Source organism: Panthera tigris, chromosome B3 (assembly GCF_018350195.1).
Source record: "Panthera tigris isolate Pti1 chromosome B3, P.tigris_Pti1_mat1.1, whole genome shotgun sequence".
In the NCBI taxonomy this organism is placed as follows: Eukaryota; Metazoa; Chordata; class Mammalia; order Carnivora; family Felidae; genus Panthera; species Panthera tigris.
The window spans coordinates 117315984-117329197 of NC_056665.1; the positions used below are offsets into that span (position 1 = coordinate 117315984).

Here is a 13214-nt window from a genome sequence, read left to right on the forward strand (position 1 = left end):
CTGGCTGGAGGAGAAAATAATTCCAGAGGGTGTGGGTTACAGCCCCAAAAAGGCAAACCAAATGTTGAAAGCTCCAGAGGTGCAGCCTGGGGAGGGGAGGGCAGGCAGTGGGAGCAAAGGAAGAAGAGAAATGCAGGTGTGAAGGGGGCAGAGAGAAACTGCAGCTTCTCTTCAGCCCTGCCTGTGGCCTGCTCTGCTGGGACACTTTGCAACCTGTGTCCGCGACACGATGGTATTTAAATATTTAAACAGGCCCAGCTTTGCCGTAACGAATGCACTCAGTCTCCAGGGATCAATCCCATGCCACAGGCCCTGCTCCACAAATCAAGTTTCTGGGGCACAGAGCCCTTCCCACCCTCCCCTGCCGCACCCCATGCAAAGACCTGCAAGATAATAGTGTGGACAACTGAGTGATGAGCCCGGCTTCCCTTCAGTGACAAGGGCAGCCAGCCTGAAGGCCGCGTTATTGGCTTTTCCACTGCAGCTCCAAGCTAAAAGCACATGAGCCTTAGAGAATGCAGGGCCTTAATGCCCTCAAAAAAAAATTTTTTTTAATAAGACTGCCAGAGTCATCTGGTTCTCGCTGTACACTCAGGTATGGGGGAATCCAGAGTAATTTTAGAAGGCTGAGGTCAAGCAGGTTTTCTGGGACCACCTTGGGCACAAGCTGTGTCTGCCTCAGACACCAGTCCACCCATCCCACACACCCCCTCAGCCTGTGCATGGCAGTCCAACATCGTCTCCAGGACGAAGAGCCTCCTTGTGAGGTCACTGCCTGGGAAGGAAGGAGCCCACTGTGTGGGCAGGTCTGGAGACTCAAGAAAGGGGCCCCCGCGTTGACGAATCAGGAAAGTGACGTCCTAGCTGCTGAAGGCTGAAACCAGGACCAGATCCCCAGACTCTTTGCTTTTAGCTCCATACCCTTCCCCCTCCACTATTCCACCATCAAGAAGAGGAGGAAGGGACCCGAACCCTATGCTGACCCTGCCCCAACTGGACATCCCCCGCTGACTTTCTAGAAGGGAGGCAACACTGTGGAGTGGCCATGTTTTCGGTCATGGGCTGCACAATCAAAAATACATGTCTGTGGGGTGAGGGTGGTGGAGAACAAAGTTTTTACTGATAGGGAGGCTGAGTTGAGAGCACCCATTCCTGAGGTGTGAATACCCCACGTGACTCAGAGGTGAGTCAGGCTCCCACGAGGGCTTTGATCATGTCTATTTGCTTTTTGTCACTAATCCACCCTAAGTCCCCAGTTTGTGTGTGTGTGGGGGGGGGGTGTATTTTAATAGATTCAAATGTAAAAGGTTTAAAAGTATATAATCTATTCCATTCTACATCAATTATCACGACTACCTGATTCCAGCTTGCCGGACTGACACCTAGAAGCCATCTGTTAACAGTGGACATGGCTTGACCTCATAAATGTGTGTGATCATTAATTCACTTTTAAAACAGGTTTTCTCCTCAACTCTCAGGAGAGCCAAACTCCAGGGTCAGGAGAGCATATTTCACCAGCACTTTGTGTGGGGGTGTCCTGGGGGTATGTCAGCTCCGGAGCTGAAGAAGCCAGGATTCACGAACCAGCTTCAGCATGAACCAGCTGGGCGACCTTGGACAAGTCCCTTCACCTCTCTGAGCCCCAGCTTCTTCACAGCAGATCAAGGTCAACTGTCCCTCCCTCTCAAGGTTACTGTGAGGATTTATAGAGGCAACATATGTAACGAGCTTAGCACAATGCCCTACACACTGTAAGCACCATTAGCAAGAGTTAACACTGTGATCAGAAAAACTGGGGACAAAAGTAGGTGTTGGCAAGGATGTGGAGAAACTGGAACCCTTGTATACGGTTGGTGGGAATGCAAAATGGTGCAGCTGCTCTGGAAAATAAGTATTAAGGTTCCTCAAAAAGAGTAAAAATAGAATTACCACAGGATCCAGCAACCCCACTTCTGGGTATGCATCCAAAAGAACTGAAATCAGGATCTCAAATATTAGCACCCCTACGTTGACTGCAGCACCATTCACAATGGCCAAGATGTGAAAACAACCTAAATGTCCATTAACAGATGAACTGATAAAGAAAATTTGGTAGATACACACAATGGAATAGTATTCATCTTGAAAAAAGAGGGAATCCCTCAATATGCAATAACATGAATGCATCTTGAGGACATTATGCTAAGGCAAATAAGCCAGTCACAGCAAGACAAATACTGCCTGATTCCACTTACACGAGGTATCCAAAACAGTCCAATTCATAGCATCAAAGAGTGGAATGATGGTTGCCAGGGGCTGGTGCAGAAGGGGAGTTAGGGAATTGCTAACCAATGGGCATGAAGTTTCAGTCAAGCATGATGAATAAGCCTTTCAGATCTGCTGTACAACATTATACCTAGACTCAGCAATATATATTGTACACTTAATAATTTATTAAGAGGATAGATGTTAAGTATTCTTACCGCAGTAAAATAAAGTTAATTTTTTAAAAAAATATTTTAAAAACTGGGGGAAAAAAAAACTTCACAGCTTGCTTCCACTGTGCCCAGCAAAGGGGTAAATGGGTGCTTTGCTCCTCCCTAAATGGCTGATGCTTAGAGACAAATGGTCTCCCTCTCTCCCCCTGATTATCGTCCCATTACCACCATCTTCTCTCCTATGAGGTTTCTTGAACATAGACAATGGAAAAGTGGGTCTCATCTGGAGTCAGCTCCAGTGATGCTAACAGAAAATTCAGGGTAGGGAGCAGTTGGGGAGAGAAGAGATAAACATTTAGAACGTCCCGGTAGCCCGACCCAAGGATTGCTTTCATATGTCTGTCTCCAGTCATCATCGCACCTCTAAAAGGGGGCTAATGATACTGTTAGGATTTAAAGCTATTAAGTAAATTAAAGCCAAGTGCTGGATTGCTGAGCTTTATATGGGACTGCTGAGTTTTAGATCAATGTTGGGGGGGGGGGTGGTGGTGGGAATAAAAACAGGAAAGGAAAGATTCTAAAGAGACCAACTAAAACAGTGAAGTGAGCCTATGGCACTTGACCTGGAAAATTCCTGAAGACTCTAGAACTTTCAGATGCAAAAAGCAGGGAATAATAAAAGAGCTGAGCAGACGGAGGCCAGAAGCCTTTGAATGTGAATGAAGTAGACCAGTCACTGTCAAAAGTCCATATTCAGAAATATCCCCTGAGAAGCTGTCAAAAAAATGCAGGTTCTTGGGTCTGCTCCCCATGGTTCTGATGGAGGGGGTCTGGTATGAGGCCCGGGAATCACATTTTAATAAGTGTCTAGGTTCTCTCTGTGCAAATGGCCCAGGTCCATGCTTTGACAAACACTGACAGCCTTCCCCACAAAGTCATATTCAGTTGCTCTGTTTGTGAGTAATGAACACTTTTCTTTGGCAAGACACTGAAAGGGAAGAAACAGAACCACAATCCTTAAGCTTGGTGAACTTTCAGGATAATTAATAGGGATTGGTTACTTGCTGGAAAATGAAGCATTCACATACACACATGCCACGGATTGGGTAAAAAATAAATTATGTTCAGATGATTGAGTATTTCTCTGAGATGGAATAAATTCAGTGGCTGAATGAAAGGAACAGGCAAACTATCTATCACCTGAAGTTAGCAGCTAAGATAACATTTCAGCCACGCGTCGGCAAAGGGATACTTGGACCAGGAACATAATAGGACAACTACATTTAGGAATATAAACCATTCAGGGTTAAAGGTAATCACATCTGAAAGATAGCTCCTACTACCCCCACATAAACCCAGAAAGAGGTGGTGGGATACAAGGTGGCCTAATATCTTCATACATAATTCGAAAGATGGAGGCCGGCTCACGCAAATCCCCACAGACAACACAAAAATAGCAGGGATGGCGAATCTGTGAAGAATGGAATTCAACCACGGGGCAATGTCTTTAAATTTGCCTTTATCAAATCTTGTGTAATGAAGTCACATATTACTGTATCTCTTTATTGAGACTCAATAGGGCTAAATGTAGAGTGATCTATGGAAGAAGGAATAATCGGATGCATTAAGTAGAAAAGAGCACGCACCTGGAGAGGCATCAGCACAGGGGTCAGGACAGGCACTGCATGGGAAGTCGTGTGGCAATGGGGTGGCCAAGTACTTCTGTTCTCTACACATTAAGAGAACTGTATTAAGAGCCGATGTGTAAAATAAACAAGGAAATGTGTCTGTTAATCTCTGAGCCGCTTGGCCTTGGTGTTACTTCCAGTGGGAACCCTGAGCTTAAATGTAAATCTGGGAAGGAATTTAAAGCAGGCCATCACAGAGGTTATGGGATGTGACCCCGGATAAACCAAAAAGACAAGGGGATGTTAAAAGAGCCTCCAGAATAGACAAAATGTTCAGTGTGCCTCTTTGTTGGGAAAAGATGCACAAAAGATAAGGGAGCCTACAGGAGTAAAAAAAAAAAAAATTAGCTCCTATTAAGGAAAAACAATCATTCAGAGCACAGTTGGAATCATGGAAGAAAGGGTAGCTTATCGTAACACCATCCCTGGGGACACTCAAGGAGGTGACCAGACACCTCTCTACTTAGGATGCATTAGAGATTATTAAAAGCATTCCTTGCTCAGTTCGGGGGTAGAGGGTGGGCCTCGTGACCTCTCTAAAGGTCACTCCTATCCCAAAGGATCACTTGTCTGAAGGGCACCAGATAAAAATAAAGTCTATTAATCACCAAGCTGCCACACAATTTCCTAAGAGGGCCAGAAGAGAGAAGGGCAATCTACAGTGGACGTTGGTCCGTTGAGGGAGGAAAAGGGAGGCAGCACCTGTGTGGGCAGAGCCAAGGAATCAGCTGCTGAGACTTCCAGAAAGCCAACGTCAGGCCTCTGTTTAGACCTCCCAAGCATCACAGGGTAAGCAGAAGGAGGAAGAGACTGTGGAGATGGGAACAGGAAACAGCGAATGACAAGAGAGTCCCTAATCACAGCCACAGGAGCTGGGGGGGGGGGGGGGTGGGGAACGGGCAGGATGCAAGCACCTCACCCAGAAAGAGGGGAGCCAGGCACGAGAGGGACACCCACAAGGTAGCTCTGCGGAGGTGACCTGTCAGGAGGCAGGCGGCAGACAAAGAGTGAAGAGAGAAACCGAGAGGTGGGTGAGGAAGGGCACACGGGGTGTGTCTGCGAATACAGGGGACTACTGGCTGAGAATCCACTGAAAGCCGAAAGAGATAGAGCAAAAAGTAACCCCGCCATCTACGGGAGCAGACAATCACATGACAAAAATAAAGCTTTGGAAGAGAGGAATCGAATGGCAATGCCCCAATCCCAGAGCAGCTGCTGGCATTCTTGAGAGCTGGGCTGCTCCAGCCAGACAGCTGGGAAGCCTGCTCCACGAGGGTCGGAAGGACCCTTCCCACAGGGCTCACCTGCTCGGGCTTTTATGCAGCAGAACAAAACGGAGCCCCTTCTGGGAGGCAAGACCCAGGCCAAAGCAGGCACCTCCTGATACTGTCATGAGACATCAGACCCCATGCCCTGCTCCCTCCTCATCCTGGACCAGAAACCACTTTGGGAGGGACATGTTACCTGCAGGAGTTGTCTCAGCAATGCCATCTGCACGGTGTATTAAGCAGCCAAATGGGGGTCATGGAGTTTGAGTTCTTCTAGCAAAATGTTCTCCAACCAGCTGTCACCCCACCGGGCACAGAACAACTTTTTGAAATCAAAAGAGGCCAGTGAAGAGGGAGGAAAAGGACACCACCCCCGAAGTGCTCCCTGAGCCCCCTCGCCCCCATTCGCCCTCTGCTTCCACGGAGACGGCGGACACTGCAGGACGGCCTTGGAAGACCCACCGTGCCAGGGCCCTGCCTGAGCCACCTCGCAGCCCTTCCCCTGTGGCACCGCTCTGCATCCTCGGAGGGGAGAAGACAGGAGGGGAAGACGGTCAGAGAGTGTGGCTTCGAGGGCTGTCCTTGTTGTGGAAGGAGGGATGGCACCCCATCCAGTGAGAAGAAAAGTAGGGCAAGGATTTTAAACCCACCCCCCAGCGCGCTGGTGGGTGAGAAAGAGAACAGCTCTCGAGCTGACGGCCATCCCTCCGAAGGCTGAAGGTTTCTGGAGGCACACCCGCTGCCCCTGCTCCTGCTCTCCCTCAGCCCCAACCCAGCTCTGTCTGCGCCCCCTAAACCCAGGAGCTGGGCCGTCCTTGTCCAAGAGACGCCTCTGAAGCGAGCAAGAAAGGCTGGAGATGGATCGAGGGCCATTTATTAAGCTAAGTCGTCGTCAGAGAAAGATTCATAACTCGCCCTACCTAGGACGGGAGAGGGAGAAGGAAATTAAAGGGAAACATGAAAAGCCAAGTACCTTGGTGGAGGGCTTTGAGTTATGCTTTTGTTTGTAAGTCTCTGAAACAGAGAAAGAAAGAGGATGAATCTTCAGGAGACCAAGAGAGTGAGAGAGAGAGAGAGAGCCAGAAGAAAGCCACCAAGGAGGCACTGCCAGAGAAAGGGGGCCGGCATCAAAGGCAGGAGGCCTCCCTGACTTGCTTGTCCCTCATGCACAAACACCTGGGCGGGCGGGTGGCAGCAGCGGGAGGTGGTGACTTTGCTGACAGGGCAGGCATGCGAGCTGGGGTGCAGGCCCAAGAGGAGGAGCCAGTGAGGCCGAGGCTGGGGGCGGACAGCCAGGGAAGCACAGGGAAGGGGGTGCTGGGGGCAGGGGCAGGAAGGCGGCATCTGCCGTACTTACTGTCACAGACGTAAGGTTTGTCATGGTCTTCCTGAGAGGCGGCGTCGTGCCTCCTCCTGCCACCTGCAGAGCCACGGGCCTGGGGAGACAAGGGGGGGGGCGGAACCAGGAGGCTTGTTATCGTAACGGTTACAACAGCTCCTGAGCCCACACTCTGTGAGGCCCTGGGCATCGCACCTACATCTCCTCATCAATCTTCCTCACAACATTTGAACCAATACCGACCCCATTTTACAGGCCAGGAAACTTGAGGCCCAGAGAGGCCCAGGTAACTTGCCCCAGAACACTCAGCTAGTCACGCATATCATCTCATTAAATGTTCACAACTCCAAGAGAGGTCCTACTATGACCTCCGTCTTACAGATCGGGAGGCCGAGGCAGCAGCCCGTTAAGTAGCTTGCCCAGGGTCACTCAGCTACCAAGTGCGGAGCCAGGCCGGAAACGACAGTCTGACTGCAAAGCCTACATCTGCCCGATCCCCCTACTCTACTGTTGCCACAAGGACCCCCTCCTCCAACCGCTTAGCCTTCTAGCTTCGTCGACCCCACAGGGAGATGCCCACCCCGCTCCCCTCAGCTGACCGGATGACGGCAGATCGGGAGCAGAGGCCGTGCGCCCGCAGTCATCACCCCAGGCGCACGCTGTCCCCTGCAAGTCTCTTAAGAGCCAGCCAGGCCTGGCATCTGGGCCTAGGGCGTGAGCCCGGGCATGGCACGGAGCTCCCTCTGGCCTGCTCGGCCTACCCTGTGGGGGTGAGCTTCAGCTGAGGCCTCCCTGTGTGGTCTGCCTCAGGCCTCCAGCCAGTGACAGAGACCTTGACGCCTCACAGTCTCCTGGGGCTGGACTCCCGATACCACCACCCTGCGTGCACCTCCAGAAAGGGTCGGCGTACCCAGGGGTGGGGCTGGGCTGAGCTCTACCTCCAAAGATAGAGGAGAGCAGCCAAGAGGGTGCTGGCAACTCTGCAGCCCCAGGACGGTGGCTACAGAACGCGGCAAGGTTTATTTTTAAACCTTTATAAGTCCCACATGGTCACGTGGGTAGCACCCTGGCCTCCTCCGGGTCATTCTCTGGTAATGAGTAGCAGTAAACGCCCAACCAGGGAAAGGGCCTGCTGGGGTCTTTGGGGACAGAGAAGGAGACGCAGCAGATGAGAAATAAAACATGGCAGCCACCTGGGGTGCGGGGGGGAAACGGGGCAGTCCCCTGGGCTGGGCCTGGACAAGTGGCCCTGGAGATTTCAGGGTCAAAAGGCCTGTGGCTGACACACACACACACACACACACACACACACACACACACACACACAGGCACGCACACTCTCTCACTCACTGGGGATTTCACAACAGAAAGGCCTGTACCCCAGGCCTGTGATGTTCACACACTCTCAAAAAACACACACACTTCACAGTCAACACCACCTGCTAAGCTACCACCTCCACCATCGCCTCAGCTTGTCTCTCTCCAAAACAAATTACAGAATTCCACCCCCCTCCTTCCCTCCCTCCCACCGCTTTGCCTCTCTGCCTCCCCACCCCCCATCCGGGCACAAGGCCGGGGTGACAGCCAGCGGCCCCCTCCCCTGGCCCTCATCACTCAGAGTTGACCTGAAGAGGGAGCTGTGAGGTACTGCGGTCACCCCCAGGCACTGACAGGCCTCCCTGCCTGCCCAGGACGACGACACGGAGGCTGGTCACCCTCAGCTGCCCTCGCCGCCACCCCCCCCCCACGCCCCCACGGTGAAGCCAGGGACAGCTTGACGTGTGCAGCCCGCAGCCCTGTCACAGCCGCCTGGAGCAGGTGAAAGCAAGTGAAGCAGAATGACAAGCCAGCAGCAGACGCGGGGAAGGGGCTCTGAGAGACTAAAAATACCGCCTGGGAGAAGAGGAGGAGATAGGACAGTGTGCACTCCTGGGGGACGGCCAGCAGGAGGGGGAGGGGCCCACTGAAAGCCAGGGTCGGGTTTCACTCTGCAGGGCTGACCAGCGAGGTCACTTCCACACTCTCCTCGCACCTTGGTTTCCTCAACTGCAAAATGGGCACGTGCAGGGAACTCTTCCTGTGGCAGCGTTACTCCTAGGGTCTCCTGGAATCGCCCAAACTTGGAAACTCAGAATCCTGCTGGTCTTTTTCAGGGGTCACGTCCTCAGAGAAGCCCTCCCTGACCAACCTATATCCACTCACACCCTACTCCATCGTTCTCCTCTCCCTGCCCTGCTTTGTTTGGTCCCAGCACTTAGCACCGTCTGACATTATATTATTCTGTCTCCCCAACAAGAATATAGAAAACACATCTATGTGGGCCACGCTATACTCAGAACCTGGCACAGGGCCAGCCACTGAAGGCGCACTTAATAAACCTTTGCTGAATCAATCAGTCAGTCAGCGAGTCAATCATCTTCAGTCCTTCTCCTTCATTCTTTCTACCCAAGTGCTACGGTTTCTTCCCTCCAAGGCCATCTTGGGCTTTGCATTTCCCTTCTATTCCACATTTTAATCCAGGAGCTCATCAACGGGCCCCTGAACTGCTCCAAGAATCCACCAGCTGGGGTCCTACCTCTGCACTGCCCTTCCCAATCCAAATGCATGACCCCCAGACCAGTTAGACAAAAGGAGTAAATGACAGAGCCCATAGTCATTTATTCATTCATTCATTCATTGCCATCTAAAGACCACTGACACATCCAACAGCAACCTGGTGCTAAATCCATCAGGTTCACCTCATGCTCATGCTATGTCCTTGTCTTTGTTTTTATTGATCCCTGTCAGGGACCAGCCTCTGCTCTGCCACCCACACTGGTCCATGCTTTAGCCCCACTAACATCCACTCCTCCAAGAACCTTCCTCCTGCCAAATTGAGGCGTAAAAAGAGCATCAGCGTTAAAGTCAGACAGGCATAGGTTTAAACACCAGCCATATGTGTCTTTAGACAAGTTACTTCTCTAAATTTTAATTTTCTCAACTGTAAAATGGGCACAGAAACACCTTTAGTGCAGAGTTGCTGAGAGCGTTTGCGCCAAGAGCGTGTGAAACCACAGGGGATTGCGCCCCGTCCACAGGAAGTGCTCGATAAATTATTTCCCCTTCTTGCCCAAGCTGATCTCTTCTCTCTCCTCCGAACTTTTATTGCATTTTGTTAGTGCACAGGCAGAAGCCTGCTGTTTTCTAATTGTATCATGGCTATTAGTATTTTCTCCTCAATTTAATCCCGAGGTCCTTAAAAGCAAAGACGGCATTTCATACGTTATTATGAGCCCCCAACACTTAGATCTATGCTGGGCACACAGCATCCAAAGCTCTTGCACGTGTATTAGTTCAATTCATTCCTATAATACAGCGTGAGTTACAGAGGGTAACATTATTCCCATTTGGCACTCGATGAAACTATCTCTAAAAGGGTTTATGATTCGTCCACAGTCACAGGGTCAGTAGAAGGAGCAGGACCTAGGTTTCAAGACTCTGTTCTCTAAAATTTTAAAGCTGACTGTCCAAAAGAAACCAGTCCTCCCTCTCTGAGAACTGTCCACCCCATTCCACTCCTCATCATTCAGATACTGGTAAGCCACGACAGCCATGATTGTACCACATAGCCCAGCCCCACTGGCCACAGTGGATTGGCTGGCTCAGGAGTCACATGACCTAAGCTGGGCCAATCAGATTCTACCTATAAAGGATTTGGAGCTTGGAAAATGACTCCAGTGGTGAGCACACACACTTGAACTGGCAACCCATCTATTCAGGAGCTAGGAAGCCATGCACACAGAGAAGCAGGAAATCATCTTTTGGTAGAAAAATAAAGAAGTAGAGGCCACCCGCTGCCTGGGTTCCTTATTCTTTCCCAGTCCTAAGTCCCTGCCATTTTCTTGCCCTTCCTAAGGGTTGCATCTTCAAAGATTGCTCATATTTGGGGCAATGACCCAGCAGCTTTTCAAATACTCCATATTTTTGCCGAAGCTGTTGCGTTTCTTGCAATTAAAAGACCCTCGACTAGCACACACTCAGAGAGCTAGTTCCTCTATAAGAGTTGTTCTCAAGTGATGGTCCAGGGTTCCCTGGGATTTTTGAGACCCTTTCTGCTATCAAAACTATTTTCGTAACAGTACCAAATAGCACTAGAATGTTACTTGAAACTTTACACTCTCAATTCTCTCACAAGTGCACGGTGAGAGTTTTCCTGCGGCTACCTGACATGATAATGTCATCACTCCGTGTGCTGGTGTATTCTGAAGGTTAACATTTTTTTCTGCCTTAATTTCTAGTATGGTAAGTATCACTGGTTATAAACCACCAGAACAATAGCTTTGGGGGGCTCTCAGTAATTTTTCAGTAAAGAATTCCTGAGAAACGCCCCTGCAAAAACAAAACAAAACCAAAAACCCTGAGAACCATAGCTCCACATCCTTGCTGTTTAAAGTGTGGCCCTCAGACCAGCAGAGCTGGCATCACCTGGGAGCTTGTTAACCAGGCAAAATCTCAAAATCTCAGCCCTCCCCCCCACCCCCCAGACCCACTGTGTTAGAATTTGCACTTTAACAAGATCACCATGTGCTTCGTATGCACATTACAGTTTGAGAAACATTGGACTGCACCACTGTGCATCAATACATGGTTACTGATTGATTGATTGACTGATTGATAATACTCACATGGATGCCTTCCAGCAATTTCATGAATTTTAAAGAGCCTGGATTTCTTGGGCTAAAGTTACCATAGACACAGTCATTAATTGTTGGGCCTGAATTTCCCTCACCCCTCAGGGTATCTCCATTGTCAAAGCTCCAAGAGTTGTTCCTTTACACCCTCTGAACAATGTCTAGCCTTTATTAAGCACTCAGAATCGGCTGTGTATTATTATTCACATTTTAATTATGAAAAACTGAGGCCCAGAGTGCTTACATAATTTTATCAAGATGATGAGGTTAACATTACTTCACCCAATGTCTAGTAAATAAATGGTGGAGCTGGGATTTGAACTCCTGGTTCAAACAAGGCAGAGGCTGTTCTTACAATCACTACCTTACCCTTGGCTTCCTCAGTGGGCACACAGAGCACCTGGGGATCTTGTCAAAGTGCAGGCTCTAATTTGGTCCATCTAGGGTGGAGTCCAGGGTCTGGCATGTTTGACAAGCTCCCAGGTGATCCTGAGGCTGCAGTCCAGGAGCCACACATTGAGTGTGTGTATGGCCTTGCTGCTTTCAGTCCTCACAACAGAAATGCTCTCTAGGAACCAGCAGCAGCTTGAATATGCCACTTAAAAGGGTAGTTTAACTGAGGCTGTGGGTGAGGCAGCTTCACACTTTTATTCCAGCATAGGCAGGTTCACCCACACTCTTCTGGGTCATCACATGGCTTCCACCATGGGTGACAGGTGCACAGTGTCACTGCACAACATAGAGCCCTTCAGCGGCCCCATGGCTAGTAGGCCTGGAATTAGTCTACGCCCCATCCAGCTCCCTGTGTTCAAGCCTGCTCTCAACTCCCACAAAGTTGAAATATAGCTTTCCTTTCTTTCTCATCATTCAGTCATTCATTCAACATGCTGGTCTTTGGCCATATCATGGGCACGGGGCCAGGCATGACTCAGTGGCAAAAGCACAGACCTGTGTTCAAATCCCGACTTTTTTTAAATTCATTTTTTTTAATCTTATTATTATTTTTTTTTTTTTTAGAGAGAGAGAGTGTGCGCAAGCAGGGGAGAGGGGTAGAGGGAGGGAGAGAGGGAGAGACAGAGAGACAGAGAGAGAATCTCAAGCAGGCTCCATGCTCAGTGATGAGCCCAATGCAGGGCTTGATCCCACAACCCTAGGACCATGACCTGAGCTGAAATCAAGAGTCAGACACTCACCAACCGAGCCACCCAGGTGCCTCCTGACTTCTTTTTTACTAGATTAGACGACCTTGAGCAAGTTACTTAATCTCTCTGAGAGTAATAATACCAGTTTATGGGAACGAAAGAAGTGCTGGCCAATAGAAATATAACATGAGCCACACACGTCATTTCAAATTTTCTAGTAACCACATTTTTCAAAAAAAGTAAAAAGAAAAACAGGTACAATTAATGTTACTAACATATTTTATTTAATCCACGATATCCAAACTATTATCATATTAATAGAAAAATATTCATGAGATGCTTTGCATTCTTTCCTACTAAATGTTCAAAATCTGGGGCATATTTGACATTTACAGCACATTTTACTTGGAACTGGCAGTATTCTAAGTTTTCATTGTAAAGAGCCTCATCACATGGCCCAGTGTCCAGAAAGTACACGGTGAGTACACAGTGACTGCTGCTGTCACTGCTGTGTTCTTACAGAGGAGACACCCAGCTCATATCCATGCGCTTTTGAGTTCAATCATCTAGATTTAGCTTAGGAATAGAGAAAACATGAAGAGGACCACTCTCTACAATCTACTCAAGGAACTTTGGTTTGGGGTGAGGGAAGGGATAGAAGCAAGCCTGGAGGCACACAGCTCTTGGAGT

General features: G+C 49.4%; 1 protein-coding gene across 7 annotated transcripts in view; it reads right to left on the reverse strand.

The window, feature by feature from the left end:
• The window catches only part of DPF3 (double PHD fingers 3), a 249274-nt gene that overhangs the window by 86262 nt on the left and 149798 nt on the right, over positions 1 to 13214 (reverse strand). For all 7 annotated transcript variants that reach the window (XR_006218980.1, XR_006218978.1, XR_006218979.1 and 4 more), the window contains exon 6: positions 6731 to 6809. Coding sequence is in view for 4 of the 7 variants with exons in the window: in XM_042990039.1 (XP_042845973.1) it covers positions 6731 to 6809 (79 nt within the window). In the remaining 3 variants the exon portion in view is untranslated. The remainder of the gene's footprint in view (positions 1 to 6730; positions 6810 to 13214) is intronic.